We start from the raw sequence: 16,372 nt of genomic DNA, 5'->3' as shown, positions 1-16,372 counted from the left end.
TCATGACCTTCTCAAGGTTTATCGTACAATAAAAATCTGTTAGTCACATTGTTATACACAAAAAGCTTTTATAAATTACTGCCAGGGGCTATAAATGCTCAGGTACAGATGCCGAAATTTAAAGGCCACAACATCTTTCAAGTCGCAAACAAATATCTGCCAAAAGTGACAACACTGATATTTTGAGCAATTAAAAAATGATGTTCTAGAATGACATAAGTTATATTATCAAATGAAATGTCTCTTCGAAAATATTATTATTGGTGCTACAGTGCTACTTACCTCTCCCGCAATTTCTGCAATAATAAGTTTAATAAAATAGCTTCTTCCGTAATTATTTCTTAACGATTCTTGAATTATTATAATACTCAAAACTATATTTATAAACCTACTGACTATATTATACATATGTGTGTGTCAATGTTACGTTTACGATAGGATTGATCGTTGTTCGAGAGTGAACCAGCTTTAACCATAGGAGGGTTGTGTTCATCATCTGATAATAAATTCTCGCAGATATTTAAGGTAACTCAGGAAGCTGATGCAGTAAATAGTCATTATTTTTAAAAAATCACCCGCTTCGAAGAGAACCGAACATGGACGATTCTACTTGAAAAGAAGTATAACCGGAAAAAAATCAGCTGGTACGTGTGTCGGTAGATACTGTGGGCAAATGATACACTTGGTCGTTTGGTACGAGTGGCAATTGCTACACTTGGAGACTTCGTACGATAGCAAGTTGCGCTGCAAACTGAGGCACTGGGCACATTCGGTTGGTGTCAAACTGGGACCCTGATACACCTGGTCGCTTGACACGAATGGCAATTGCTACACTTGGGAACTTCGTACGATGGCAAGTTACGCTGGGCAATTGAGACTCTGGGCATTTGGTTGATGTCGTACTGGGACCCTCCCGAGAGAAACGAACTCTTCCTTTTATTCGAGTGTCTCCCACTCTTCGACTCATTTTTATGTGTACGCGAGTGCGAGCGCGTTTGTAAATGGATTTTTTCGAATGTATAGGGAAGGGGAATAGGCTTGGGGCTGGAATTGTAATGTCCGGTAAGTCGCTTTAAGGACATGAGCGAGAAACAGGACATTCGTCAGGTAAAGAAAAGGAGCGAAAAGTCAACCGGTGTTGCGTCGTCCTCGATTCACAGCGGTGGGGATTAAATATTCGCTGACTTTTAATACGCTTTTTTCGAGTCTCTTCAAGAGTTCAAGAGCTCGGGGATTTTTTATCTGAAATTTTAACGTCCAAAACTACGATTTGGAAAAACTTTGGTACGAAAGATCGACGCGTCTGTTGCCAGGTTCGAAAAAGTCGCGTTGACTTTCATCGCGACGTGATTTTTCCTTGACTTTTTCTTCGAATGCTGTTGCGCAAGAGCATCGAATATTTTTATGGGAGTTGAGACTGGGAGAGTGAGACGAGCCGTTTCTCCATTTTTCGCCGATCGCGTCCGCGAGTTTTTCCCCGTTGGGATTCCATCGAAGCGAATTCGCGAGGCTTCTGAAAAAGTTCGGAAATTCCATCAGTAACGCGAATGAATTCCGCGTCGCATTCTCCGGCGTAACGTGAAAAATGTCCGGAGAGGATTCCAAGGGAGGTAAAAAGTGTGCTCAGACGGGCAAGATTCCTCGGCGTACGCGGCGATGATTTCGTCATCGTTGACGTTTGTCGTATTTCATAAAAATGAAGAATCTCCTGCGTCCCTTTTACGGAGTCGCACGATTCCCGAGAAGAAAAAGAGGAGGGAAGCAGCTCGCGAGTGAAAGCACGACGAGTCCTTTCGTTTCCTCGCAAACCTCAACTTCCGGTACTCGCGAAAGATTCATTCATGCGTTTATTCATAAGGATTTTTGAGCCCGCTCGAGATGAGAGCCATGGCACGCGCGCAAGCCAAACTCCAGGCGAATTTATGCCGCGTGTTTATGTCAATGCTCGACGAGACTCACATCTATTTAGTGTCGGAGCTAAGCCCGCCTTTGAACGAGAATATTTATCGTTTCGTCGCGCGAGCTCCGTGCATGCACGTCAATGTACATTAAAGTATCGTCCCCTTAAAACATTTATCCGGCACGCTCGTGTGGGTCGTTGAAAAAGCATGAAAACCATTTGAAAACGTAGAAAAAGTTTTCGCCCTCGAGAACTTGGATTTTCAGCTCGAAGGACAGTGAATTTTGGTCGCACGCGAGGAAAGAATTTCGTAACTTCTTGCGGAGCGTGTCTCATTTTGCCCCCGCCACCCTCCGTTCGATTCCGTCCCAGCCTTCTTGAAATACAAAGAAAATATGGTCAATAAGAACACCGCAACGGGGATATAGTTATTCTCCCTTAAAGGGCCCTTTATAGCCACAGATAAATACGCGCCGATCTCTGTAGCCATTCCATAAATTCATCACAGCTGGTAAATTGTCGTTCTTCGCTATACTGACCAAATGAGAACCGCTTCCATATTAGGAACCCGAGAAAATCGAACGTGTATTACACCTCCGGGGCAAAGGCGCAGCGAGAGCGAGACAGTTTAGTCGAAGATTGTTTTTTATTTGCTTTTCTTAAGTTTTGCAAGGAGATTGTGATCTACATTTTTCACGCATGTGCGGATAATGAATAGATCGGGCTCTTGATACCGTGAGAAAGTCGCTGCACATTTTCGCGTTCGCCAATGAGATTTTCATTACGAATAATCGATAATGATCTCGCGTTTGATTGATCGTTTACATCGATATTAATCATTATCGTACGAATGATTATTCAAAACTTTGTTTGATTAATCGAGAGTAATACGAGCGCAGAATACGATCGCGGTACAATAACTGAGCTCGGATTAAGCAAGTGAGCCGAGCCTCTAATTATATCAATCGGTGAGCCTACACGATAACAATTAGCCTCCAAAGTTTTTTCTCTCGAAAATCAACGTCCGCGATCCTTCATTTTTCATCGTTCCAACGACAAGCGAATTGTAAATCTCGTTATTTGGTTACAGGCCCACGGGATGCTGGCTCAGGATCGGGCGTCGAGCGAGGATGTTACGAGGCTCCCAGTAAATCAACACTGGCTCGTCTGTATCGAATGCTCACTGCGCACACAGTTTCGCTTTTATTATTAGGCTTCGAGGGCGATTTTCGCAGTGCATATGCTCGCCAAGGGGAACGAGTACGGAGCGATTTTTCAATGCTAACAACAACAACACTTTAGAGAGTCTAATTACACGTAATTTATAATTATTACAATAATACGAGGCTCGTTATTTATATTGTCAAGATTTAATGATATCGATTGAAAAAGTAAGGACGTCGAGGGATGATTATACGAGGTTTGGAAAGCGGCGAACTAACTCCGCGGAATAAAGAGCTCAATTTATATTAGTCCCGAGGGATCTTTCCTCGTTTGATTGCTGCGCAGGAAAAAGGTGAAATGGATTAAAAAGGCAGCTTGTAAATCGTTCTTAAAGTAGATGACGTCATCACTCTCCGTTCAGAGGTAGACGCCGTGCTCGAGTGAAAATAAAGAAAAATTCTATGGCGCGTCGTTAATCAAGACGTCTCGCTAATTGGCACGACGACATTGATTCTTCACGATCCGCATTATCGTTGATTTTTACGAGGATAAAAGTAGCTGGCAAGGTGTGCAACGCCGCTGCGAATGCTTCCCATCCTCCGAGAGATACACGTACGAATATTATAAGTGCGCGCTCGCGAGTTACATCGGACCGGACTTTCTTGAGCGGAGATCTCACCGGCTTGTGTAACCAGAAATATGATCCTCCGGGAGCAGGACTCTCGTTCTCGTCTTTTACTGCAGTAGCCACGAGGACGAGTTATACTTTCTCGGGTCTCGTTGACACAAAAAAACGTGTCCAGCGGGGATCAAAGAAAAAGGCAGTCACCCCCGTGAGAGCCAGGGGGCGACGAGATGCGGGGGCAAGCCGAAGGACGTTGCTGAAGGCGTGCAGTTTAAAGTGCGACAATAAAAGTTAAAAGTCCAACCAAAAAGTGAAAAGTTGCCGCAAAAGCCGGAAGACTATTGCTCTGAGCGTTTTCTCACTTTTTTCTTTTTCCCTTATTCTTTCGCTTATATCCGTTTACATCCCATTCGCGGGGATCTCGAATGAGTGTCTCAATTCAAGTCTTTTGCCTCGAGGAAACAACGAGAAAAAAACGAAAACGAACGCGCAGAATCCCGGGTGTAAAACAATACGATCTTCGGGCGTTCGTTATCGTGCGTGCAACTCGCTATCGACGCGCGCTCAAATTCTTTCACCTCGCATCGCCTGCGTATCTATTCAACATACACGAATACATTTTTATTCGGTAAAATACATTATTGCGAGGGAAACGACGGTTTAATATTCGCGAGAGATATTTTCATATCGCGTTGAAAGCAGGCTCTCGGACGAACGAAGATCAGCAAATGTTTACGACTCTCTTCGGGACTAAAAGTTAAGTGCGTTAGGTGATCGTGGGCAGTTCGCGAGCTCCGATGTGGAAATCAACGCTCTTGAACTATATGGACGACGCACGTGCATATTATTATGATTTTTCGATCAATAACGTTATTGTTATTGTTATAATACCACATTTGGATGGTTTTAATTGAAGCTAACTAAAGAAATGAGGCAACTCGTATTCATTGAGCAATGAAACTGTTTTTCTACGCCTTTCCGTTTGTCAGCTATCCTAGCAAGTGATCTCACCGCCGGGCAGCTATTCTATTAAGTGTAGTTTAAGGTAGATGAGCCCGCAGGATCGATTTTATGGGTGTCTCAATTCGGTCGATTTTTAATTCCTAATTCAAGATATTATCACTCTAAATTAATCTCGGAGTTATTAATTCAAGGTTGTGAATACATTTTTTCAACTTAAATTACAAGCCATTGAACGGGGATCCATTACTGACAGAACCCAAAATTTCATTCGTGTCCCTGGCTAAAATATCATAGTTTTCTATGTAAAAAATCGCATTGCGGAGAGCCCAACGGGAAATAAAAAGACAGAAGGCTGTGACAGGAATGGGCCAAGCCAAAAAGTAACAAAATGCCGAAATAAGCAAATGTGAGGTTATACGAGTGCTCATTACCAATAGGGTATTACACCTTTTTTTGAAAACTGTTTCAAAATAATCCTGAGATCGTAATAAACCAGTGGAATTTTTATTTAACTTTTATGAGACCGAAAAGTCTCTTAAAAACTATTTTTTATTTATAATTTTGAATTTTCGCGCGGAAACGCTAGCCCCCATGTCGTTTCGGTTTGTGACGTCACTCCGTTAGTAAACAATACGATTGCGAAAGACCAAGTAATAAGATTTGTGAATACAATGAGTTATAATGGTATATCATTGGTGTCTCGTGCTTGAATGCGATAATACAAGTGTAAAAATGCCACAAAAATTGTGGATTCATCGCCACCATCAAGATATTTATCATTGGTAGATTTGTACTTTCTGCTTTCATAAAACCGTCTTCCATTATGCGATTTTAATAAAATGAATGTGATAAAAGTCCACAAACGTGCATAATAACTTGTAAAATTTCAAAATAACACAGATCGCACACGATAAGAATCTGCATTGTTTACTATCGGAGTTCACGTTGGAATCCAATATGGCGGATGGCGTTTTAGACATTTGAAAAACAGATGAAAAAGGAAGATTTTTAAAATTGAATTATAAAATTTACATTGCATTTTTATGAACAAATATCGACGTTTCTCGTTTACTTTTTACGAAATCTATCATATAAACATGCATTTTTATATATTTTTTTACATGATGTAAAATACCCTATTACGTTCAATATTTAACGTAACTTAATTATCTTTATTACTAGACAATCGTCTCGAATTATTTCCCAGACCTTCGTTACATACTTCATTATTATCGTGTACTTTTTCATGAACTTCGTAAGAAGCGTTCATTCCTCATATGGAAAGATAACCGATTTTTTACGCATAGCCCCAATACTTACACGTTTTCCTAAATATAACCAATAAGAGGAACCCTTTAAAATTCGGTGTGCGCGTCAGTCGACTACCCATTTTAAACTCTGTGTAAATTTCAAGACTTTCTTAATAAAATCGTTTCGTGCAACGTTAAACGTTCAAAAAAGTCGCACATTCCTCTAAGAAACACGCTTCCACCTGCTCGACGAGCGAGGCAGTTTCCGTTTTCGATTATTTCACAACGAAAATTATTACTCTCGTATATTCTGATTGCGATATACGATCTAAGCTCCCGATGCGCCGCATGAATTTACGACGAATTCAAGGGGACGATCGCACATGGGACGAGCGAAACAGGTGAAAGATCCTCCGTCGAGACCACACAGGACGATTCAATCCGAGGGATGAACGAAACGAGGATAATTACAGACGTGCAAGCCATTAATTGTGCTGCTATTGAAAACTGGATTTCCGACTCGTCCGATCACTAGAAATATCTGAAAATCCCATTCCGATTGTAGCGGGAATTAAATCCGGAAAATACTCGGCGTTTCACCGCAGTGCGTTATCTTCCCACAAACTTCGTTTTACAGCCTTCGCGTCTCTCGATTGTTCACAAGCTTTTCGAAACGACTTCAATCCCCTCCCCCAGTTCCCCGTGACAGATCCCCGACGCGGTTGATCTCCCATTTGTATTTATTGCGCCACATCGGACTGGCAAAAGATCGTAATCGGTTATAATCCCGCACACAAGCGCGACCTCGGTAATCCGATCTATTTGCTTATAGAATACGTGTCTCACGTGCGGCGGTCACCCTTCTCCTCAACGAGACATTATATTACGCCGTGAAATATTGAATCGCATTAATCACTTCTCGGGACTAACGAGCCATCGGGCATGAGCAGTGTAACGAGGAAATCATGACAAGATCGAAAGGAATCGAAAGCTGAATCCACATGGAAAACAGTTCGCTCACAATTCTTGATGGGAGAATCCACGAAATTTCGATTCTCCTTCGGGGGATCGAGACCTTCCTTTTATTCCGCAAGTGTCGCTGTTGCTGTTCAAACTCTCCCATCAATTCTGACGATCCGAGTGTGAGATGCCACTTTCCAACAGCTTATTTTCACTGATCCCCAAACATTGCACATAAACGGGGTTTTTACTGTATTCGAAGCGATTGTAAATGGAAAAAGGGAAAAATAGTCCGAGTACGCGAGTCCATTCGCTACCGAGTGTTTCTTCCCCTCAATAAACTCGAGCTCGCTACGATCGAGGTGTGAGTAACGAGGGGCAATAACGACGCCAATAATTAAGTGTCCTCGGCGTGGGACCATTTGTCCGATCGCCATTAACTGCCGAGCACGGCTCACAGATCAATACATGCCTATAAATATGAAGGAAATTCCACGCATCCGAGGCACCGGAGAGACGCGTGTGACAAAAAAAAATTCTCCGATCACATTCTCAAATAATTATTACGAATCAATAAACAAGTCAGTGAATGAACCGCTCCGCTCGTTACAGTTAATCGATAGCGAGGAAACGGAATCCTGCTCGTGGATTGAGAAGGAAAATTTTTCACTATTTTGCTGCGGAAGAACGAAAACGTCCACGAGGATTTCGGCTCCCGTTCCGTCGACCGGAGAAAAAGGATTCCCGAGAGTACGATCAGCGCTGAAAAGTGTGTCAAGTGGCTGCCGCAAATATGATTTATTGCAATGAATAACCGTTTAGACGTGGAGGATTCTTATTGAAATAATGCACAGAAAATTCTATTTGTAGAAAGCGTATAAATATTAATTTGAGTTTCAAGTGAATTTAAAATTGAAATTTTATAAATTTTTACGGTGCGTGGAATGTGTTCGTGTGTTTGCAGAATTAAATGTTTATCCTCATTTTTTCGTGGCTGATTTATGGGCGATCTTTCGCTACGCGGCGTGCGAGCATCGCTCTCTTGTGCCCGCGAGACCACTGCGTACAGCACTTTTATAAATACGGCAGTATAACAGCGAGCTGTTGCACGGCAAGGAGGCGGGTTACGTGTATGAACGACGAGGATGAGAACGAGTGTCCACGGTCTACGTGTATAATAAATAATATTTATACGTACGAGGATAGATATATTCGTGTCCGTGTGTGTGTGTTTGTCTCTCGGCAATACTTTTCTTATGCTGGAGCTGCCGCGAGTTTATACGCGAACAGAGTTGCATGGCTCGTAAGGATCGAGGCTCATCAGCGATGCCTCGGGGTCCGCGCTCTCTCGAACTTCTTAACGAGAGACACCGCGCGGCAAACTTTATATACGTCTATACAAATGTGCGCGTTTAAATACGCGAGGGGGGGCTCGGCGAGGGGGGAAAAGAAGTGTGAGGAAGAGAGGAAGAGGCCTCGGAGCAATGCGGTAATTAATAACCCTTAGGCAATGGTAAATCAAATTAAATGACAGTTCGGTAGCCGAGGAGCTCCCACGGGATGTTGCCGCGCACGAGGTGCCCGGAACTAGCAACAGTTTTTCCCAAAATTCGAGTTGCTGGAGCTTCAAATCATTTTGGATCCGTAGGATTCGCGAGGGGAGAACATTTTTTGGAGCATTTTCGAATCGATTCTCTTTTCTCAGAGGCTTACCAGCCGTCCGATAGTGCGATGAGCAACGAGAAATAAATCTGCGAAGGTTTTATTTAAGGAACAAATTCGATGATTGTACGAAGTGTTTATCGGCGTCGCTTTTATTGAGGCATTGTTTTCCAGGCGACGGCGAAGTGATCATAAATCTTCAAGTTTGACGCAAAGGGGGCAAAGAGATCGCGACAAATCATGACCTCACACGATTCGCAATGTTCTGTGGGCCTCCGTTCCCTGCTTCCTCGACTTGCACCCTTTTCTCGTCGGGAACTTGGGAACGATTAACCAATTACTGTAATTAAGACACACTCCTGCGCCTCCACTTAGCGACGGGTACGAATGGGTCGTCGAATTTACATTTTATTCCGTACCGAGGCTCGCTTTACGCTTGCTCGACCCTTGCTCTCTACCGATCGTTTTTTTTTCGAATCACCTTTTATTCTTTTTCATCACGAGCAGAGCTCGCCTGTTAACGACGCGAGAGCGCAGATGGCGAAATCGATTTCTTCGAACTCACTTCTGCACTCCCTGTTCTCAGCTAATGCGTTTCGACCTCGATCCTCGATCGGAATCGCTAACTACTCCCAGCCCGGGTTACCGTCTTCATTAAACTGTTGAATTTTCCCTCCGCAACTAACCGGCGATCCAACGTCCGCATTTATTTGGTCTGCGCAGCGGAGAATGGAAGTGGTTAAAAAAAATCGTTTCCTCCCAAATGAATGTTTCGGGACCTGCTCGATCATCCAAAGAAACAAATATTTGGAGTGGCTCCCATCAATTAATCAATATAACTCCGTGACAATAATTTGGGCGCAGCTTCCAATTTCGTGATTTGTAGGCTCTTCGAATGAGCTTCCCAAAAAAGCGTTCTTCAGCTTTGCACCTTTTATTTCCGGAAGCTAAAAAACTTTTTTATGCTTCCTCCGTACGATCGATTCCCCGAAGTGGCCCCATTTTAAGCTCACAAAAAAAGAATAAATGTTGTTCCCTCCCTCAATTTAGTTGATGCCGCGAGTGCACATTAACTACATTGGCTTAATGAATACCGGGGCGATTGAAACTTTCCGTTGGGGTATAAATCAAACGATAATTTGTAATAGAACGGACGAGTTTTATTGGCCCCTTTTTCGTCACCTGTGCACGACAGGTGCGAACGTACGAGGAACGGTGCGTTATAGATAGCGGGGAACTCGCGTTGGATAAGCTACGCAGAGACGACTAAGCACACAAGCCCGACAGTTCACAATGGCGTATCCTATAGAATACAGTGGTCTTACACGTGTTACATGGCGTACAGAAACCAAGGAGACGAAAAGAGCGAGAGAGATGGTGGAAGAGTGAAAAGCCTACGCAAGATCGGCAGGGGGTTGTCTCGTTCTCGCGCTTATATGCCTACTATATCAAGATCTACGACCTTAACTCGTTTACAAGATTCGTTATACACACAGATATGTCAACGAGAATGCATTTACGTGTGGCCACGAGAGCACGGTGCAGCAGGATTATCAAGGAGAATAGGGAAACGAGGAGACTGAGAAGCCTCGTGAGATTGGGCTATTGATTCGAAGATTAAATTATTTGATAAAATAATCTGAAAGAGAATGTTCTGGAGAAAAATGAAAAAGACACATTTTTTTCTTTCGAACCGGATTTAACGTTTACGAGTTGTCGAATCTTTCTCTTAGCGCGATGAAAATGTTGCGGGCACCTGCAATAAATAACTGATAAAATTAATTCATAAACCAGTTTGATAAGAATAATATTAAATATTATTGAGGTTTCGCGGTTGAAAAATCATCCGTCAATTTACAGTTGCCGCTGATTTGTTCTTATCGAGTCGAACTTGCGTAGGCAAATTTGCTTTTTCAATAGGATTCTGGGTGCAGGGGAGACCAGAGCGAAATGGGACTTTCGAGTGACACGAAGGAACTCGGCCAAACAATATCGAATTCGATTCCAAGCGACTTCCGGCCAGCTTCTTTCGAGTGCTCGAAACTCGTTGACTTTCTGACGAAATTGTTTTTCCTCGATCGCGAGTCACTTCAGTCTCCCCAACAACCCTCGAAGAATCTTCGCGGATAACGTTCAATTAATTTTTTCAAAAGTGCCATTCGAGTTTTTCCAGTTTGCTGCAACCATCGAATTACGTAGTACGTCTCAATAAGGATGTTTGAAAAGGTGAATGGCCTGATGGATGAATTTAATTTCCCATTGACGAATGCATCATTCGGTTGTTTACCTTCCTCAGAATTTTCCTCGTCGCATTGGCTCGTTAATTCTCGGACGTTCGCGTCTTGTCAGCGATTCCTTCCTTGGAGCAACTCGACACATAGACGCGATGAGCGAGGAGAAATATTCGAAGGAAAACGCATAGATTTTGTGCGAGGGATAGCTCGCAGCCCGAGGGGATAAATCCGATAGCTTCAGTGATATATTAATTTATTAACTAGTTGTGCCTCGGTACTTTACGTGCGGAGAGTGCGGTGTGCGTATGTTTGTAGGTTTAAGTGTCGAGCTATAAAGCAAAAGAGTTTGTGAGTAGAAAAGTAAAAGAGAGAGAGAGAGAGGAAAGAGAATCTCCCTGCGATGGGAGAGAAGAAATGCCCTCTGGGGATTGCGACTACCATCCAGAATCCCCTTGGCACAATAACTCAATCCTCGCACATGATCATGTTGAAGAACCTGTGCAGAAACACACGAGCGACGAACTGAGAACGAGGCAGGAGAGACCGAGGCAGTATCGCCTTTGGCATTCGTGCTTCTTCTATTTTTTTTCTTTGCCTCTTTATTCATCGACAAGCTCGAGAGTTGTGTTGCCCTAACTAAAAAAAAAAACAAGATTTGAGAGAGAAAGATGTCGTAGATCGTGTGGCTTCTCAACATGATATCGATATCTCCTCGGGTTTTTCATCCTCATTGATTCCCTGCTCTCTCTTTCTTCGTCTGTGTCCTCCCAAGACGTACGACTTCTTAACGTTCATATTATAACTGCGAAAGTCTCTTTTACAAACGATAACGAGGGCCCTCTCGCTTCCTCGATCCAAGCGACTTGTAAATGGAAATGATTCTCGTAATCCGGCGTGTTCTCTGGGAATCTCTCTCGGGACCACACTCAGCGGAGATTGGTGGGAACGATTTTCCGAAGCTTCGGGGAACTCTGGCGAGCCTAAGAGACTTCCGAATCCAGAGAAGCATGTACATTTGAACACGTCGAGTTTGGACTCATCGTGCGAAACCTGAGCTCGGACATCGGAATGATTCTTCAGGTGCTGTGACGAACTCCACAAAGAGCTTCATGCATCCGCGTCTTTGTACCGTACGATTTTAAAATCTCGATTAACCCAGGAGGTTTCCTCGAGAAAAACGCAAGAATTCGTTTCGAAAAATGTGACTTTTGCGGTGGCAAGTTCCGATCCCAAAAACACGTCACTCATTGGCCGGACCGTTAAGCAAAACCTGCGCAAAAGTTCGAGGGAAAAGAAAGAAGGGAATGGAATTATGTCAATATTCCGGTAAATTTCCCACACCTGTAAATCCTCCGAGTTTTTATTAATTCATGTCTCGAGAACAGTAATTCAGATAATATCTCGATTTTGGCTAATCACGAGTCGCGTACGACTCGTCTACTTGGCCATAAAAAAAGGCAGATGTTAATCTTAAATTCTGCTTAATGACGAGACCTCCTTACAATTTGGGGACTCTTGAACGACGACGAGGAGGCTCCGGGTTAAACTCGTGGAAGGATCTTGACATTTAATAGCCAGGGATATTACAGTTTTGTTGGTTCGGTGGGGCCATTTCGTGTCTTTTGGTTTATTTGTCTTGGGGAATACGAGAGGACGCGGGAGACATTCGAGTTGGAAGATCGCATAGACACTCGCTTCAAGGACTGTGCTGGACTGGAGCGTGTTCGCGTTCGTACCTGCTGGTCATTCCACCAGGTCCTCTTTTGCTCCTTTTGCCAAGTGTGAGCCTCGCGCCGAACAAATTAGCGCGGAGATAAAGTCGACAGAGACAGATCGGTGCGGAGGGACAATCTGGCACCTCTCGTGATACAATTATCCACTCTTCGAGGTGTTCTCTTCCCGGGCGCGCACGTTAGTGTGCGAGTGTAGGGGCTTAAGTATTCATGTAAAGTGGAGTCCTTCGCGATTGGTTGATGCGACGTTCGAAGCGTATTTTACGTGCATGATCGCCATCTCTTCGTTCTCACTTTTATCTTTTTTTTCCTGTGCGAGTATAAAAGCGATGTACAGCGTGTCCGGGAATTCCTGTGCGCTTTCGAGTCGCGAATTCCCAAAAATTTTTTTTTTCTACGCTGTTTAGATCGTGGGGTACGAATGATCGCGGGAAAGCCAATGCTGCGAGTCCGAGGACGAGCACCGAGTTTAACGGCGCCTCGGATTGGCCGCGGGGAGCGCGTTCCGTCAACCGCGCGAAAAGCTTTTCAGGGGGTTCCTTCTTCGAGTTTTCTCAATCACCGAGTCTCTCGAGTTCCCGAACGACCACGGGACAGCCTGTACAAGTGAAAACACAGATATATTCGAAGGGATTGAGTTTGGCGTGAATTCATATTAGCGCGAGCTCGCCGCGGAATACCGAATCGGGGCTATTATAGCGTGTAAAATGCATCCGCACACGCGGGCTATACCCGCGACGAAGTGCTGCATTGAATATTCATAGGATCGTCGAGGCCCGCCTCGTCGTCGAGGGGGAGACACAACGTTTCATTACGCTCGTTTCGCTCCGCGATAAAGAGGGGCGCGCGCGCGCGTTTGATCGCGAATGTTGCTGGGGTGAGAGAAGAAGCCACGCGTATGTTGCGCGCGAGGAGGACCTTAAACGAGCACACATACGTGCGCGTAAGTATAGTTTCGTTCACTTATCGCCACGACAAATGTCCCGTCGCGATGTGATACTCTTTCTCGCAGAAGGTGGGGTTCCGACTTCTCGGTCTTGGCGAGACTGAGCCACGCTGCACACGAGCTTTGCTCTTCCGACGTCAAAAATTCAGGCCTTTTACGATCGCTCCCCCAGAGGCTGCGCTGCTTTTCCAATAAAACGATATTCATTGCCCCCCGTTCGAGATCAAATTCATCCACATAAATACTCGCGCGTTACTTCCTCCGCGAGCGACATTCGCAGATAGTTCAATTACACTCCCCGAGTATCTTATCTTTATCGATTAATCAAAACGAAAGAATATCTCGAAGAGAGCACGAATTTATGGTTATCGGTGAACACACATGACGCTTGTAATTTCTTTTTCGTTAATTATCCGGATTAATGATGTAGAAACAAATAACACGGTCGATGCTAAATTAATAAGATCATTGAGGAATTCGTTGATCAGGCTGTTACTCGAGAAACGTACGTGACCGCGGTGAGCGAGCATCGAGCAATAATCGAATACAGGAAATGTCAATCACTCGAGAAATTTTGAATTTGTTTACTCTTTTGGAAGACCTCGAGGAATCTGATCTTTACGTATATGTACGCTCGAGCATTGAAAGGCCTATCATTATTTCGTCATCAGGAGAACTCGAAAAATAGGCTTAAACGTACACTACACGCGCTGCCACACAGTGGAATCTCCTCTTAAAACATTTTGCCTCTGTATCGACTTTCTATCGAGTTTCTATCGTAAGATAACCGTTAATTAAGTACACGATCCGGGAGCGATTGAATTAATAAGAAATAATGTAATGACCGCTTCTCGGTTTCGTCTCCTATCATTTGTATGTCTATATAAGTATACGGATGCCGGGGAATGCTGGAGTTTCGATCGTTTTTAATTGAAATCGTTCCAACTAATTTGACTACATCGATCGCAGCGTAAAAATTGCTTTGGATCGATCAGCGAGGCCTATCCTTTATCAGGGATATTTAAATACAGAAATATCCGTTCGTATATGCCGGACTAATGGCTCTCTTTAATTAGTCTAATTAATTGGAAAGATTAGAGACATTCCGGGGCGCCCACGCGACTTTCAAAATCTTCTCTTTCTCCCCCTAGAACGTTTTTTTTACCCACAAATCGCACTCCTTTGAATCCTCCAAAATTATTCGGATTTATTAATCATCGCAGCACGCGAGAAACTTTATGCTGCATTTGTATATAAATTTGTATTTCCAAGGTAGAGGATCGAAGTCCAGGCTCCGGTACGACGATTGTCGCCGAGGACGCGCGCCTGGACGGGAGTTTTTTTCGAACGGAGTCTCGGAGGCGCTTAAATTCTCGCTAATTTCATGGGAGACAAAAAAATAGTCTCGAATTGAACAAATTGGCTCGATTCCTGTTTTTTCGCTGAAGTGAGCACAGCGGAGGAGGAAAACTTCGAGGATAATTGCAGAAATCTCGCGCGACTCCTTGAAACTTTATCGGCGTTGGATCTCGGCAACGCCAAGTTTTATCGAGCAGCACAAACGGATGGAACGAACCTCGCGATCTCCTGATCGCACGATCAAGAGCAACGAAGCTTCGTGCGTTAACATTGAAAAGGAAAAACGTTTGTACGAAAAACCCAGTTAATTTTCAACTTATGGCAATGGAAATGAATAACGAAGCGTGTTAATCGCCCCTTCAATCTGATCTGACATCCCGACCGTCACTCCCGTGCAAACGTACGTATACAGTCATGCAGGAGGCCTTAATACGAGAGATTTAAGTGCAGCCCATTTTATAGCGCATATATCGGGCGTTTATCCATGAAGAAATACGTCCGTCGTGGTGCTCCGTGTATGTAAAACGATCGGGAGAAACCACCCGCGGTACTCATATTCATTGGAGTCTATACATGTAGGATGTGCGTGTATATCCATAAATATATGTGGAATAAAGAGTGTATCGACGCACTTAGCTCGGACATGTCGAGCGGCCCCGTTAATTTCACTAATTAAGTTAGCGAGACCGACTGCCCCCTTCGGTTATAAGCGTTATTTACATTTTTTCTTCCTCTTTTCTTGCCAGTTTCATTCTCCTCCTCCTCCTCCTCCTCCTCGAACCGTCCTTCCCTCTTCAACCGTCGTTTATTCCTGTTTCCCCTCACATATACGGATACCAACACAGCTTCATTAATTTAGCCCTGGGATTTTTTGTTCTTTCGATCTTGTACATACTTCCTCCGACAGATTCCTTGCACATTTTTACATATACAGGTACGAGGTCTCCTCTCTCCTCGTGAGCTGTACTGCAGTTTACTCATTTTTCTACGGTCTCGCGGGGCAAGTTGACTAGTGAACAATAAAATTTAAACTACAGAATGTAAATATAAGTTCGGTTGTAACCTCTTTCTTATTCGCGTGTCTCAACGCATCGCGGAGCGAAAGAGTTTGTTTGGAAAGAGCGAAAAATTTTCATAAATCCACAGGTACAAAACCAAGTTTTTACGTCAATCTTATCTGTCTCTTGCTGCCTTGAATTTTTTTCCAATTTTGTTGCAATAGTCCTCCACACGGATTGCAGTACTGGATTGCAGCATTAATTCGAAGGCAGTAATAAGAATTGTTCTATCCACCATAGTAAAAAGACCAATACCAATACCTTTTGTTCAAAAGATTCAAGTCTTATTCTCTTTAAGCATAGTAAAAAATGTTTTCAGTCACTTGAAATGTTTATACTGTAAAGTATGCTCGGGCAAGCCTGAAAAAAACTATATTTATGGTAAAATGTCACGCGTATTCGGTGTATACATTCGTATATTTATCACAGAATTTGCTATGCTGGCAGTCAAAATTTGTGATTATACATTTACACTCATCGGTAAGTGCTAGTCTGACTTGACGAATAGCAATCGAAAA

At 43.5% G+C, this 16,372-nt stretch overlaps 1 protein-coding gene across 3 annotated transcripts in view; it reads right to left on the bottom strand.

Moving 5' to 3' along the window:
* Wnt2 (Wnt oncogene analog 2) overlaps positions 1–16,372 on the bottom strand; it is an 87,560-nt gene that overhangs the window by 9,164 nt on the left and 62,024 nt on the right. Inside the window, exon 1 of one of the 3 annotated variants that reach the window (XM_043422209.1) lies at positions 8,061–8,170. The exons of the other annotated variants lie outside the window; for them this stretch is intronic. Coding sequence (XP_043278144.1) covers positions 8,061–8,160 — 100 coding nt within the window. The 5' untranslated portion in view covers positions 8,161–8,170. Of the gene's footprint in view, positions 1–8,060; positions 8,171–16,372 lie in introns of those variants that run through there. 3 annotated transcript variants of the gene reach the window in all.

This window comes from Venturia canescens, chromosome 6 (assembly GCF_019457755.1).
Source record: "Venturia canescens isolate UGA chromosome 6, ASM1945775v1, whole genome shotgun sequence".
Classification (NCBI taxonomy): domain Eukaryota; kingdom Metazoa; phylum Arthropoda; class Insecta; order Hymenoptera; family Ichneumonidae; genus Venturia; species Venturia canescens.
Note: the sequence above shows the minus strand (reverse complement) of the source record. Positions and strands in the feature narration are given on the sequence as shown.